This window comes from Salmo salar, chromosome 06 (assembly GCF_965601325.2).
Source record: "Salmo salar chromosome 06, fSalSal1, whole genome shotgun sequence".
Taxonomy (NCBI): Eukaryota; Metazoa; Chordata; class Actinopteri; order Salmoniformes; family Salmonidae; genus Salmo; species Salmo salar.
This window is the reverse complement of record NC_138296.1, coordinates 53,569,970-53,586,677: the sequence shown is the minus strand read 5'-3', so window position 1 is coordinate 53,586,677 and position 16,708 is coordinate 53,569,970. Positions and strand designations below refer to the sequence as shown.

Genomic DNA, 16,708 nt, shown 5'->3' with positions numbered 1-16,708 from the left:
CCGAAATGTTTGGGTTTTGTTTTCACCCTTTCATTATGCACTAGGATTTTTTGGGCACCATGATGTTTTAATAAACATCTTTATTTTGCATTCAAGTCTCAGCTTTGGATTTATTCCTGTTTTCAACAGCATGAAGGTCACCATCGGTTCCATTGGCTTTCCCTCCATAAATGGCCGAAAGTAACACATGTGGAGAGCGCACAGGAGAAAACAGACAACTTCTATAACACCCTAAATCACATCATTGCAGTTTACTTCCCAAAACAGGTGGTTAGGATGCATGCACAGCAGAGGATACTGATGGTAGGAGCTATAAAAGGACAGGCTAACTGTAATGGCATGAATAGAAAAGTACCAAACACGTTTGACTCCGTTCCATTATTCCATTCCAGCCATTACAATGAGCCCATCCTCCTATAGCTCCTCCCACAAGCCTCCACTGATGCACAGGATAAGGAGTGGATTTCACTTAGACTCAAAGAGCTGATTAAAAAGCAGACAGAAAGCCTTCAGTGAAAAAGACTTGCCTTCACAGCACACTGAGGAACAAAACCCAGAGAGATCAAAGCAGCAAGATCAACATTCTACCACTCCAAAATCCCCCCCAAAAACTAAAGGGAGATCCCAGCCACATGGTACCATTAAATGAAATCCCTGACCAGCACTAAAAAGACAATCTCCATTGGGTTCAACCCAGACAACCATTCTGTCATTGCCAATGCTATAAATGACACGTTTTTGTCGGTCACCACATCATTACCACCACTAAACCTGTCAAACCTACCTGCATTCTTGCCAGCTATGCCACACCCTACTGTTGAACAATAGGAAATGCACAGGAGACTACTCTCCGTTCCAACCAGAAAAGCCCCAGGTCTAGATTCATCAGGAAATTTGTAGTTGAAATATCCATCCCCCCTGACAGTCATCTTCAACACCTCCCTGTGTGAAGGAGTAGTTCCACATCAATGAAAAGAGGCAATAGTGGACCCCATGCCGAAGAGTAATCTACTGAGCCTTGACCAGCTACGGCCCCTCTCACTCACGCCTCTTCTGGCAAAAATGTGTGAAGGTTTTGTTGCTGAATGGGCAACACAGGATACCCAAAAGAACATCTCCAACCAACAGTTTGGCTGCCTCAAGGGATGCTCAACTACCCAGTGCCTTGTAAGCATGGCAGACTAGCTGTACAGAACAGCACACACCAGAGGCACTTCCAGCACATGGGTCCTGACAGACTAAAACAAGGTCTTTGATCTTGTGGATCACACCATTGCAATTATCTGTCAGACCAGAGATCATGCCATGCATTCCGTCCGTAGCCAAGTGACAAAATACCATGAGACTCTATCCTGGACCCAAGAACTCTCCTATGGCCTCCCCCAGGGCACACCACTTGGTCCAAATGTATTCGTGGCTCACGTCAATGGTGCATCAGATGATACGCTATCCAACTCCTGGGCCTTTGTGGATGACCTGAACCTCATCGAATCAAGACACATACAGTTGAAGTCGGAAATTTACATACACTTAGGTTGGAGCCATTAAAACTCGTTTTTCAACCACTCCACAAATTTCTTGTTAACAAACTATAGTTTGGCAAGTCTACTTTGTGCATGACACAAGTAATTTTTCCAACAATTGTTTACAGACAGATTATTTCACTTATAATTCACTGTATCACAATTCCAGTGGGTCAGAAGTTTACATACACTAAGTTGACTGTGCCTTTAAACAGCATGGAAAATGACAGAAAATGATGTCATGGCTTTAGAAGCTTCTGATAGGCTAATTGATATCATTTGAGTCAATTGGAGGTGTACCTGTGGATGTATTTCAAGCCCTACCTTCAAACTCAGTGCCTCTTTTCTTGACACCATGGGAAAATCAAAAGAAATCAGCCAAGTCTGGTAAATCCTTGGGAGCAATTTCCAAACACCTGAACGTACGACGTTCATCTGTACAAACAATAGTACACAAGCATAAACACCATGGGACCACGCAGCCGTCATATCGCTCAGGAAGGAGAAGCGTTCTGTGTCCTAGAGATAAACGTACTGTGGTGCAAAAAGTGCAATCAATCCCAGAACAACAGCAAAGGACCTTGTGAAGATGCTGGATGAAACAGCTACAAAAGTATCTATATCCACAAGAAAACGAGTCCTATATCAACATAACCTGAAAAGCCGCTCAGCAAGGAAGAAGCCACTGCTCCAAAACCGCCATAAAAAAGCCAGACTACGGTTTGCAACTGCATATGGGGACAAAGATCGTACTTTTTGGAGAAATGTCCTCTGGTCTGATGAAACAAAAATAGAACAGTTTGGCTATAAACGTTTGGAGGAAAAATGGGGATGCTTGCAAGCCGAAGAACACCATCCCAACCTTGAAGCACAGGGTGGCAGCATCATATTGTGGGGGTGCTTTGCTGCAGGAGGGACTGGTGCACTTCACAAAATAGATGTAATCATGAGGAAGGAAAATTATGTGGATATATTGAAGCAACATCTCAAGGCATCAGTCAGGAAGTTAAAGCTTGGGCGCAAATGGGTCTTCCAAATGGACAATGACCCCAAGCATACTTCCAAAGTTATGTCAAAATGGCTTAAGGACAACAAAATCAAGGTATTGGAGTGGCCATCACAAAGCCCTGACCTCAATCCTATAGAACATTTGTGGGCAGAACTGAAAAAGTGTGTGCGAGCAAGGAGGCTTGTGGAAGGCTACCCTAAACATTTGACCCAAGTTAAACAATTTAAAGGCAATGCTACCAAATACTAATTGAGTGTATGTAAACTTCTGACCCACTGGGAATGTGATGAAAGAAATAACTAAGCTGAAATAAATCTCTACTATTATTCTGACATTTCACATTCTTAAAATAAAGTGGTGATCCTAACTGACCTAAAACAGGGATTTTTTTTACTACGATTAAATGTCAGGAATTGTGAAAAACTGAGTTTAAATGTAAGGTCGTGGCCAAAAGTTTTGAGAATGACACAAATATTAATTTCCACAAAGTTTGCTGCTTCAGTGTCTTTAGATATTTTTGTCAGATGTTACTATGGAATACTGAAGTATAATTACAAGAATTTCAGAAGTGTCAAAGGCTTTTATTGACAATTACATGAAGTTGATGCAAAGAGTCAATATTTGCAGTGTTGACCCTTTTTCAAGACCTCTGCAATCCGCCCTGGCATGTTGTCAATTCACTTCTGGCCCACATCCTGACTGATGGCAGCCCATTCTTGCATAATCAATGCTGGAGTTTGTCAGAATTTGTGGGGTTTTGTTTGTCCACCCGCCTCTTGAGGCTGGACCACAAGTTCTCAATGGGATTAAGGTCTGGGGAGTTTCCTGTCCATGGACCGAAAATATCGATGTTTTGTTCCCTGAGCCACTTAGTTATCACTTTTGCCTTATGGCAAGGTGCTCCATCATGCTGGAATAGTCATTGTTCGTCACCAAACTGTTTCTGGATGGTTGGGAGAAGTTGCTCTCGGAGGATGTGTTGGTACCATTCTTTATTCATGGCTGTGTTCTTAGGCAAAACTGTGAGTGAGCCCACTCCCTTGGCTGAGAAGCAACCCCACACATGAATGGTCTCAGGATGCTTTACTGTTGGCATGACGCAGGACTGATGGTAGCGCTCACCTTGTCTTCTCCGGACAAGCTTTTTTCCGGATGCCCCAAACAATCGTGAAGGGAATTCATCAGAGTTCATGACTTTACCCCAATCCTCAGCAGTCCAATCCCTGTACCTTTTGCAGAATATCAGTCTGACCCTGATGTTTTTCCTGGAGAGAAGTGGCTTCTTTGCTGCCCTTTTTGACACCAGGGCATCCTCCAAAAGTCTTCACCTCACTGTGCGTGCAGATGCACTCACACCTGCCTGCTGCCATTCCTGAGCAAGCTCTGTACTGGTGGTGCCCCGATCCCGCAGCTGAATCAACTTTAGGAGATGGTCCTGGCACTTGCTGGACTTTCTTGAGCGCCCTGAAGCCTTCTTCACAACAATTGAACCGCTCTCCTTGAAGTTGTTGATGATCTGATAAATGGTTGATTTAGGTGCAATCTTACTGGCAGCAATATCTTTGCCTGTGAAGCCCTTTTTGTGCAAAGCAATGATGACGGCACGTGTTTCCTTGCAGGTAACCATGATTGACAGAGGAAGAACCATGATTCCAAGCACCACCCTCCTTTTGAAGCTTCCAGTATGTAATTCGAACTCAATCAGCATGACAGAGTGATCTCCAGCCTTGTCCTCGTCAACACTCACACCTGTGTTAACGAGAGAATCACTGACATGACGTCAGCTGGTCCTTTTGTGGCAGGGCTGAAATGCAGTAGAAATGTTTTTGGGGGATTCAGTTCATTTGCATGGCAAAGAGGGACTTTGCAATTAATTGCAATTCATCTGATCACTCTTCATAACATTCTGGAGTATATGCAAATTGCCAACATACAAACTGAGGCAGCAGACTTTGTGAAAATTAATATGTGTCATTCTCAAAACGTTTGGCCACGACTGTATTTGGCTAAGGTGTATGTAAACTTCCAACTTCAACTGTATGCTACAATTCAGCTTATAGCTGCAAATGTGTTGAATTTAAAATAAACCTTAAATATAGTACAAAACCATTAGTCCAGTGAGAAAAACATCTGCCAGTAGGCGTATACATACTAGAGGTCGACCGATTATGATTCCTCAATGCCGATACCGATTATTGGAGGACCAAAAAAAGCAGATACCGATTAGTCGGACAATTTTATTTATATTTGTAATAATGACAATTACAACAATACTGAATGAACACTTTTATTTTAACGTAATATAATACAAAAATAAAAATCTATTTAGTCTCAAATAAATAATGAAACATGTTCAATTTGGTTTAAATAATGCAAAAACAGTGTTGAGGAGAAAGTAAAAAAGTGCAATATGTGCCATGTAAAAAAGCTAACGTTTAAGTTCCTTGCTCAGAACATTTGAAAGCTGGTGGATCCTTTTAACATGAGTCTTCAATATTCCCAGTAAAGAAGTTTTAGGTTGTAGTTATTATAGGACTATTTCTCTCAATACCATTTGTATTTCATATACCTTTGACTATTGGATCTTCTTATAGGCACTATAGTATTGCTAGCCTAATCTCTGGAGTTGATAGGCTTCAAGTCATGAACAGCGCTGTCAAGCAAGCATTGCGAAGAGCTGCTGGCAAACCCAGGAAAGTGCTGTTTGAATGAATGCTTACGAGCCTGCTGCTGCCTACCACCACTCAGTCAGACTTAATTATAATAAACACACAGAAATATGAGCCTTTGCTCATTAATATGGTCAAATCCGGAAACTATCATTTTGAAAACAAAACGTTTATTCTTTCAGTGAAATACGGAACCGTTCTGTATTTTATGGAACGGGTGGCATCCATAAGTCTAAATATTGCTGTTACATTGCACAACCTTGTTATGTCATAATTATGTAAAATTCTGGTCAATTAATTACAGTCTTTGTTAGGAGGACATGGTCTTCACACAGTTCGCAACGAGGCAGGTGGCCCAAACTGCTGCATATGACCTGACTCTGCTTGCACAGAACGCAAGAGAAGTGACACAATTTCCCTAGTTAATATTGCCTGCTAACATGAATTTCTTTTAGCTAAATATGCAGGTTTAAAATACTTGTGTATTGATTTTAAGAAAGTCATTGATGTTTATGATTAGGTACATTGGTGCAACGATAGTGCTTTTTTCGCGAATGCGCTTGTTAAATCATCACCCATTTGGCGAAGTAGGCTGTGATTCGATGATAAATTAACAGGCACTGCATTGATTATTTGCAATGCAGGACAAGCTAGTTAAACTAGTAATATCATCAACCATGTGTAGTTATCTAGTAATTATGTTAAGATTTTTTATAAGATAAGTTTAATGCTAGCTAGCAACTTACCTTGGCTCCTTGCTGCACTCGGGTAACAGGTGGTCAACCTGCCACGCAGTCTCCTCGTGGAGTGCAATGTAATCGGCCATAATCGGCTTCCAAAAATGCAGATTACCGATTGTTATGAAAACTTGAAATCGGCCAACCTCTAATACATACATCATGCAAAGAGACACTGTCCTGATGGCTGGTCCTAAACCCCTTCTGTGGAAAGTTATTTCCTGAAGCTTCATCTCCATAAGAAAACAAAAGTATCCTATTGAGTGTTTGAGCTATTGCATAGCACTGGAGACTTTTCTGTCTCTTTGCCAGCTAGCCTGACCTGCTCACCTTTAAAGGCAGGATACATGGGCACCATGTTGCTGGTAAGGAATGACTCTGCCTCTGTTCCATTGGCACCCAGATCTGCATATAGAAACATTAACATAAAATCTCTAACTTAAATAAACGCAGACACTTTAAAAACTTCAATTGATTTTAATTATCAACTGGTCTTTAAACATTTTATGACACATTCCTGATCAAGCATTGGCAGCTGCTGCACAGCTGGCTATGCATGTACACAAATGTGGTACAGGCATTTAGCAAAGGGTGTGGGGGAGGTGATAGGGGTGTAACAAACAAAAAAACGTCCTTATGTACTTACTGGGTGGATGCAGCAGGCCGTAGGTCAGGGCAGGGTTATCTCTGTATCTGACACAGTTCTGACTAGAGAGCGGTGCCACACGGACGTCTGTACGGACACAGGCCTCTGCTACTGGACTCAGTGGCTGGACATTGTTCTGATAGGAGACGGGGAGAGAGAGACATAGAAAGAGGTTGTGTTAGAGCCACTATTTCTGCTTAATGATTCCAGTTCTTGAGATCATGTACAAGTTGTGTGGACTTGGTTTCTTTCGTCACCTCCTTTTTGCCCTATACAAGGTGTCGAAAGTATTCCACAGGGATTCTGGCCCATGTTGACTCCAATGCTTCTCCCAGTTGTGTCATGTTGGCTAGATGTCCTTTGGGTTGTGGACCATTCTTGATACACACGGGAAAAGGTTGAGCGTGAAAAACCCAGTAGCGTTGCAGTTCTTGACACAAACCAGTGCGCCTGGCACCTAATACCATACCCATTTTAAAAGGCACCTAAATATTTTGTCTTGCTCATCTGCCATCTGAATGGCACAGCTACAAAATCTCAAGTCTTAAAAATCTTTCTTTAACCTGTCCCTTCCCCTTCATCTACACTGATTGAAGTGGATTTAACAAGTGACATTAATAAGGTTTCATAGCTTTCACCTACTCAGTCTATGCCATGGAACGAGCAGGTGTTCATAAAACCTCTAAAAGTACTAAGATAACATATTGAATTGTTTTAGGATGGTCATACAATGGATAATTTAGCTATTTGATTTAGAATTTTAGGAACATTTTAGGTATCAAAACAATACCTATATCCCTATATTTAATAACACATTCATAAATGCCAAAAAAGACAGTCAAAATAAATCCTAAAGAATAAGGTTTTGAAGTGTCTGTCCTATATCTTGCATCCGTTTGTCTACCTTCAGAAGAGTCCCGTGACATTTGTGGGGGTTGTAGAGCAAAACGGAGAACACCATCGTGTTTGTAAGAGTCTCCCGTTTCCATAGAGTAGGCTTAACAGTTTGTAGATCATTCGGACGCTACAGACGTTTTCTTGAGAAGACCGATTTTCAGGATGTCTCATGGTCTGATAAACACCTCTGTAGCTCGGCCATCTTCCACCACAGATGTGGAAGGCCGACATAGGCAGATGCAGTGGATTGAGACGTAGCCCATGCAAAAATCTCTCTAGCTTAAACTGATTGATTTTGATGGAGATTTTTTTTATTATGCTACTTATGGTGCGTCAATAGACTTAAGGATTCATGTTTTATATACTCAGTGTATGATAGTGTTTTTCTGCTTGCTTAGTTAAAAAAAACATACATCATGTAGTTGTTTCCTTCCTTTTTTACTAGCTTTTAGACAGAAAGTAAATGGAATAAAACGAGGACGTTGCGAAAGCCTGAGATAGTTAAAGGAAAATATATACTATAGAGAGACGTCCTCTCTCCGTTAAAATCAGCTCTCTTAGTACTGATTTATGGTGAGGTTCTCACCACATAATGAGTAACACAAGATGCTGTGAAAGCCAGCACGAGTGGAGAAGATCTACAGCCAGCTAGCAGGGTCTGGGCGGCAGCTCAGCACTTCACACCAGCACTTCATACACAGCTTTACAACCTCTTTCATGTCCTAGCCAAAACACTAACAAGAGAGCAGCAAATACAGCCAATGCATCTCCAACACCACACGCTATCTATCTTTAGACATAAAAGAAAGTGTAATGGTTCAGAGATGGTTCAGAACTACGCTCGCATGATGGGAAACATTTGTTAAGATTCTGAAGACTTGCATTAGCTCCCCGGAGCTAATACCTTGGGTTTAGTTTAGCAGGCTAACACACACCTTGGTATGAACTCCGGTCGCTCACACAAGAAGAAAACGACTCACCAGTGGGTTAATTGTATAGGCGACCCATAAGGGCATGATAATATCTTTGCTGTAACCGTTGACGTAGTTGGCGTGGTGAAGGACGCAGTAGTCTGCATTCTCCTGGAGAACTCGAGGGATTCCATATGGTAGGTGAAGAGCCTTGGCTCCGGAATCTGAGGGAGGGGAGGGCTTGATTAAAAATGAAATCTATGACAAAATAGATCCATGATTACGCTATTAAAAATAGACATCAGTGTGTACTCACTGGAATTAGCCGTGATGAGTTGCCTGTTCATAGTCTTCTCCTGAAACAGGCATTTTCAGCATGTTAGTGGGTCTCCTGTGTTTCAATTAGTCAACTTCTGTCCTTCTAATGAGTGCTGCTGGGTTATCAATCATACAATGTGAGGATCAATATGACTAATACTGAGGATTTGGAGCATTAATGACAGGACAGACCCTCTGACCCCTCCCATCCCAGCTCCATTAGGGAGGATGTGAGTTTGATTGCCACCCCCGACTGTACTCCCTGGTCGTACCTCTGCTTTGGTGCGGGCGCTGCAGCTGCAGCCCAGATTGTCAGAGGGGGCAGGGCCACTCGCCTCACAGGTGGAGTCAGAGGAGAGCTCATCTGGGTACACAGGGAGGTGGGGAGGGTTCTTCAGCAGGTGGTTCAGACTACCGTGGGTCCCGTTGTTAGGAGCAGGGGGAATGTCCAACAAATCTGACAGGCAGAGAGAGAAAGAGGGAGAAAAAAGAGATTAGACTTGAAAAGGTATTTTCTCTAACTTAGTTAGCTAACTGTACATAACAGCTGTGTGTCTTGCAGAGGGCAGGTGTAGTGTTGGGACTATGGACTATGCACTCGTACCTGCTGAACTGGTACATCCTCTTTGAAACTCATCACAATGTTGAGAAATAGAAAAGTGGACTCCAAGTTCTGCATAAAAGTGGTTGAAATTACATCATAATGAGTGTAAAACCAGATTGGCTGCTGGAATGGTTTAACTTTAGAAAAGCAAACCTTTCTTATCCTGGTTACCAGTATGTTTAAATATTGTTCTACTCCGTTGGCAAGAGAGCAGAAACAGACTGGCACCCAGGCTAATCTTTTGTAGTTATGCAACAGGACATTGCCCCCTGCTCCCAGGTTAAATGGTCCATTGACTAACAGGCTTACCACACAGGAGGTTGTAGACTTCAATGTTTTCAAAAGGTGCAACGTTAGTCTTGTATTTCAGCCCTGGTCCATAACCGATGAAAATGGTCTAAAAAAATACAAAATGAATGCACTTTCACAAGAATAATTTACACATGCTATTCATAACAGTGGAGTAAACATGTATATAGCGAAAAAAACAAACAAACGCTGAACCAAAGAACCACTATTTAACCTTTTGCATGTGCTACATTTTCATTTCCGCCTAAATAATTTATGAGATAGTGATAAACAATAACTGGTAATGTTACATAGTTTTACAAAGTCTGAAACTCACCAATCTGGATTTAAAAAATAATAATTGCCGAGGACACAAGCTCAAGTAAATAGTCCAAATATTATGAAAATAAGATTTTTTTCCCTATTCAACAAAAGTGGGGCAATAGGGCTTGAATTTCCTGTTGGGGCTCGGGGGCAGTATTGAGAAATTTTGAAAAAAATATGTGCCCATTTTTAGCTGCCTCCTACACCAACTCAGAAGCTAGGATATGCATATTATTAACACATTCGGATAGAAAACACTCTGAATTTTCTAAAACAGTTTGAATGGTGTCTGTAAGTATAACAAAACTCATATTGCAGGCAAAAACCTGTGAAAAATAGATTTAAAAAAAATGTGAATTTTGTGACTGTACTATTTAGTGTCATTGTTTTATAGATACCATAGTGAGAAAGGATTCATTTCGCAACACCTACGGCTTCCACTAGATGTCAACGATCTTTATAAAGTTGTTTGAAGCGTCTATGATAAACAGAGAGCAAATTAGAATGCAAGGAAGTTGACATGTCATCACTTCATTTTTTTGCGCCTGCTCATAAATCTGAGAAGCGTGAGTTTGTCATTATTGTTTATCTAGACATAGGATAGGTTGTGTGAAAATATTACTGATGTAAAAATGGACCAAAAGATTAATGCTAAACAACGTTTGACATGTTTGAACGAACGTAAATAGATTATTTACTAGGTTTTTTTAGCTTTTCGGCGTGATTTTACAACCCCCCACCACGTTTTGTGGGAGCATAATGAACGCTAACTACTTGGTGTTATTTGGACATAAATTATGAACTTTGTCAAAAGAAACCACATTTGTTCCGGACCTGGGATGCCTTCCGGACTTGGGATGCCTGCCTTCTGATGGAGATAATCAAAGGTAAGGGGATATTTACAATGTTATTATCGATATTAGATGATGCTAACTGTATAGCATAGCTTATTGTTCTTAGCATAGCACCCCGTTTATTGCAAAATGTGATTTCCCAGTAAAGTTATTTTGAGATCTGGCCATTCGGTAGCAATTACGAGATGATAATATATTATTCTTTGAATGACAATATTATAATTTACCAATGTTTTCGAATAGTAATTTTGTTATGTTCACCGGAAGCATTTCAGAGAAGAAAAAAATCTGAATTTCACGCTACTGTAAAATGCTGTTTTTGGATATAAATATGAACTTGATGGAACAAAAAATGCATGTATTGTATAACATAATGTCCTAGGAGTGTCATCTGATGGAGATTGACAAAGGTTAGTGCATAATTCTAGCTGGTTTCTGCTTTTGGTGACGCCTGACCTTGAATTGAAAATGGATGTTTGTACTTTTGTGGCTATGTACTGTCCTAACATAATCTAACTTTATGCTTTTGCCGTAAAGCCTCTTTGAAAATCGAACAATGTGGTTAGATTAAGGAGATGTTTATCTTTTAAATTGTGTAAAATAGTTGATTGTTTGAGAAATTGAAATTATTAGATTTTTGATGTTTTGAATTTCCAGCCTTGTTAGCAATCCCGACTCGGGGTTCATTGCTAACCTGTAGCCCTAACAGGTTAAAAGTCTTTCTAAATATAGTAAAAATCTAATTATAAACAAGTAACTAAGATTTCACATTGCTTATAATAAATATGGTCATACTTAGTGACAGTGCAATATTGGACTATTTAATGTAACTGACAGCGAATTTTCTCCTAAACATCCACCGAGGAGCGCAGAGACGCCATTGAAATGTGTTCAGACTTGTTACACCTTCAGCTTTATGCACAAAGTGATTTCGTCTGTCGGTGACCAGGACAAAATGGTCTTCTTTCAATTCTATGTGAGAGCAAAATTGCAAGATTATGTTATAATACTGTAATTGCATCAAATTGTTGTTTTATGAAACATAATAAGGCGTTGTTAGAACACTCATATGTGTGTGTTCTACTGAACGTGGGCCTCTGGAAGATTTAACACTGACAGTGGATTTACGATGGATTGGTGATTAGCGTCTGTGTGCCTGACTGGAAGGTACCAGGGAGAGATGGCTCGGGGCCAGACCCTTGTCTCTACACAATGAGGACAGCATTTACAGCAGATACTGTTTGCTGTGAATTATTAGTAACATTGTGACCCATTCCATACATCTGTTGTTTGTCATGTAGACTGAAAGGGGTGTGTCTTTGCTATAAAAGGCCATGGTATCTTTTGTCGTTGGGCTCTCAACGAATGAAGCAACAAGTTTCTTTATGTTTGCAAATGTATGTATAAAAAACATTTACTAAGTAGTTTTTGAAGCACATTTGGCAGCGATTACAGCCTTCAGTCTATACTAAATATATTTACAAGTCACCAAATAATTGATTAAAATATAGTAGACCATTGCAAAACAGTAACTTCAACAACACTGTCTGGGCTAGCACCATGGTTTAGACGGAGGAGCGCTAGCTTCCGTCCTCCTCTGGCTACATTGACTTCGATACAAAACCTAGGAGGCTCAAAGGCTTCACCCCCTTCTATAGACATACATGGTAATTATAACCACTTCCGGAGGACATCCTCCAACCAATCAAAGCTTTTTCAATATGAACTGACATGTTTTCCATCCAATCATAGAATTAGGATCAGAGAACGAACTAATGTGTTGTGTTGGGATTGTGCCACAGAGCATTATGGGGGTTCTATGTGTTGAGAAGCTTGGTGACATTGCTGGACAGAGATTAAGAGTGAAGAGTGACAGTTTAGCATTTTGGGGATATTATTATTCTTTATTTTTGTGTCCAGTTAGTGCAATTATTTAAATGTTTATTTAACTAGGCAAGTCAGTTAAGAACAAATTCTAATTTACAAATGTGTCTTGCTAACTTCAGTAGCTACCTAGCTATCAGTGCAAGTGTGTGAGTTTTCTCCGCCAGAGTCGCCAATGCTGCCGGAAATGTTGCAGACCTTTTGTTAAAAAAAAAACGTTAATTCTCTGGAGTGTAGGGACAATTTGCGAATTAAAAGTGAGGGTCGACCTCTGCCTGAGATCAGTTTCATGAAGGATGAAAAGGTGAGGGCATTCATTAACAACTGGTATCAAAAGTATAGCTGGTTAACAGGGAGCCTTTCATCAAGCCGCCTGTATTGCTGGCCTTGCCTGCTTTTTGGATAGTCTGCGCCTTGGTCGAAAGGTGGGTACAGTGACCTGAAAGGTGGGTACAGTGACCTGAAGAACATCGATCGTTAAGCAAACGGCAGAACAAAAGAAGGGAGCATATAAATGCCCACATCCGATTCAAGCTTCTGGGAAAAAGCTGCATCGAGTATGACGAAGGTCTCCTGGTTTAAACTGCGCAACACAAGAAAGTAAGAAGAAGCAGCGATGTTTTGAAGCGGCTTATCAATGCCACTGCGTTTTTGGGCATGCAAGAACTTGCTCTTAGAGGACACGACGAGGGGGAAAGTTCCGCCAACAAGGGCAATTACAATCAGCTTGCAGAGGTAGATGCACGTTACGATGCCTTACTGGATATCATAAGGTGAATGCACCAATTTGTAAGTCGCTCTGAATAAGAGCGTCTGCTAAATGACGTAAATGTAAATGTACTTGCTGAACATATTGAACTTTTGATTGTCTTTTCTAGGATGTCGAAAAAATTATTCCGAATGATTTGATAGCTACAATCGCATCATCCATAAAAAATTGGATTAAAAAGAGAGAAGTTGACGCAGCGCATTTTTTCGCATGCGCTCAAGTAGGCTTTCCACTTTCCTCCGGTATTTATTTTGCGAAGATAACACAATCACTCCGGACAGACACAAGCAAATACTCATGACAAATGTTGCATCAGCCTAGGCTACACCTAAACATTAGAAATCTGACATGCTGTATGGGATGAAAACAAGACTATTTTTCAGTCTGATCAACTGTTGGTTACTAATAAGAGCAGCTGCATACAGCCTATGCACCCTGTCCGTCTGGTCAGGGCAACTAATTGGTAACGTTATGTACTTATAGTCAATTTGTGTGTCAGGAGAAAATGTGAATGTGATCAAATGTTGATTATATTCTAAATTGGGCTAGCTAGTGTAACAGTGTAGGTTCCGTCCCTCTCTTCGCCCCAACCTGGGCTCGAACCAGGGACCCTTGCACACATCAACAACTGACACCCACGAAGCATCGTTACCCATCGTGCCACAAAAAACTTCAAGTCTCAGAGCCAGTGACGTCACTGATTGAAATGCTATTAGCGCGCACCACCGCTAACTAGCCATTTCACATCGGTTACACTAGGCTGCCTATACATTTTAAATCCAAAATGATTAACTGGAATTAATCAATCAACATAATAGTAGTGACAGATGTGAGTTAATGTTTTATAAGGCTTACAGTTGTATAGGCCTGCATGATGCAAACATGCATAAAGCAAGCTCAGCCCTGTGAGTTCTATTGTCTATCAGTTGTTGTCTCTGTGTCAGAGTAGAGGGAATCTCCCCTCTTAATCTAGTCTAAATATAATGAATATGAACAAATATAAAGGTAGCTGCAGTTTGAATGGGTTCATCCCCCCCAGTGCCAGGAGTTCTTTTAAACCATGTGACCTGATTAGGAAAAACCGGTCCCATCATAGCCCATATAAAATCTTTTTACAATTGATGAGTCACTGTCGTACCTTATAGGGTCCAGAGTTTTCCTAGTTAGGTTAACATAAGGAAAAAACTCCAGGCCCCTGGGGTAAAAATTTACCCACCACTCTGGGACCTATGGTGCCACCAGTCTGCTTGTAGTTGACAGTTATTGTCAGGTATGTGAATGATCAGGGCTTTATTCAGGAATGTTTTTGGGGCTACTTTGAGGTGTCAAGTGGGTGAGATGCACTGTCTGTGTTTGACTTTATGAATTTTGAGATGTCGGAGTTTAACTTCATAGAGAAACTCGTGCCCAAACCTCGATGGCACAGCTGTAATGGAATGTATCTGCTAAATGTATTCCTATTCCCTGATTATGAGGTCATGACCATTCCATTCCCTTACCATTGTCAACTCTCTCCTGACATGAACTGAAGCCATGTCTCATGTGCCTTCTCATCCACTGGCACATTGAATGTTTCCTCTCCAAGCACTGTGAGTAGACCTGTCAGTTCTCTCATTACTGTATGTACAGTTAATCACATACACAATCACATTATTACACAATGATTTTACTCCTTACTTTGACTAACTCATTCTTAGATCTTTTGTCTAACTGAGTAGTGTGTTGTGTTATTGTTTTTTGTCTTCCCAGTCAAATCCTGTCCTGCACTGAAGTCAAGCCTTTGAACACCTTAACTCATGACTTATACCATCCCTCATGCAACCACTGCTGTGATCCCTTCGCAAATAGCCCTCTCATTCCCCATAATATTGTACTATAAATGTCTTTATTAAATGCTTTAGGTTAAAATTATGACGACATTTGAAAGACACTTGTCTCCGTGCGTTCTGTGCCTATACCGTGGTCTCCCATACGCCTTCATTTTTCAAGTCACCAGCCTCCACTGGAGTCTTCAGGTGCCTTTTGGCAAACTCCAAGTGGGCTGTCATGTGCCTTTTACTGAGGAGTGGCTTCCGTCTGGCTACTCTACCATAAAGGCCTGATTGGTGGATTGCTGCAGAGATGGTTGTCCTTCTGGAAGGTTCTCCCATTCCTAGAGGTACTCTGTCCGAGTTACCATCAGGTTCTTGGTCACTTCCCTGACCTCTCCCCCGATTGCTCAGTTTGGCTGGGCAGCCAGCTCTAGGAAGAGTCTTGGAGGTTCCAAACATCTTCCATTTAAGAATAAGAGAGGCCACTGTGTTGTTTAGGACCTTCAATGCTGCAGAAATGTTTTGGTACCCTTCCCCAGATCTGTGCCGACACAATCCTGTCTCGGAGCTCTTCGGACAATTCCTTTGACCTCATGGCTTGGTTTTTGCTCTGACATGCACTGTCAACTGTGGGATCTTATATAGACAGTTGTGTGTCTTTCCAAATCATGCCCAATCAATTGAATTTACCACAGGTGGACTCCAATCAATTTGTAGAAACATCTCAAGGATGATCAATGGAAACAAGATGCACCTGAGCTCAATTTTGAGTCTCATAGCAAAAGGTAAATACTGTAAATAAGGTAGCTGTTTTTTATTTTTAGATTATTTTTCTGTTTTTGTTTTGTCATTATAGGGTATTGTGTGTAGAATGAGGAAAATGTTTAATTTAATACATTTTTGAATAAGGCTGTAACATAATAAAATGTGTAAAAAGTCAAGGGGTCTGAATACTTTCCGACGTTCACAGGGCGCTTTGTACACAAATGTCAGCCGGAACCGTTCCAGAACTGCTCAAAGTCCCCCATATGAGGGATTTAACATCTTAACCATCTCATTTAGTTAGAATTTCCCTCCACATACGAAGGAGTCAAAACCACATAGTCATTCTGTAGACATCAGAATATGATGAATAGCTAAGTATTTGAAGTACCTTCCAAAAGGTGGGTTGAAAAGCAACCAACCGACTGAAATAATCATAAGATTAACCCTACACGTGGGCGTCTACTAAATAAAATAACTGCTATCCATGTCTGCAGCCAGACACAAAATATATATTTTCAGCACAGACTTTAATTTGACTCATTCACCTGTTCTTTTTAGAGGAGTGCGTAAAGTCGCAGGGATAATTATAATGACAACACATTCCAGGCGTGACCACATCCGGAAAGATACGCATACCTATCAAACATGTAGACTAAAACAGAGATGCCAGGGAGAAATCTAGTAAACATAGCCATGGAA

General features: G+C 40.9%; 1 protein-coding gene and 1 long non-coding RNA gene across 2 annotated transcripts in view; one reads left to right on the top strand and one right to left on the bottom strand.

Annotated features, from left to right (window-relative positions):
- Positions 1-16,708, bottom strand: part of LOC100380852 (ectonucleotide pyrophosphatase/phosphodiesterase family member 1) — a 75,754-nt gene that overhangs the window by 9,325 nt on the left and 49,721 nt on the right. The window contains exons 17-22 of the mRNA XM_014204667.3: positions 9,624-9,711; positions 8,983-9,167; positions 8,709-8,748; positions 8,462-8,616; positions 6,585-6,720; positions 6,269-6,343 (exon numbers count right to left, since the gene is read on the bottom strand). Coding sequence (XP_014060142.1) covers positions 6,269-6,343; positions 6,585-6,720; positions 8,462-8,616; positions 8,709-8,748; positions 8,983-9,167; positions 9,624-9,711 — 679 coding nt within the window. The remainder of the gene's footprint in view (positions 1-6,268; positions 6,344-6,584; positions 6,721-8,461; positions 8,617-8,708; positions 8,749-8,982; positions 9,168-9,623; positions 9,712-16,708) is intronic.
- Positions 12,439-16,185, top strand: LOC145879856 (uncharacterized). The gene is made up of 3 exons (XR_014392691.1): positions 12,439-13,437; positions 14,965-15,022; positions 15,183-16,185. It is a non-coding gene; the product is annotated as an uncharacterized LOC145879856 (long non-coding RNA).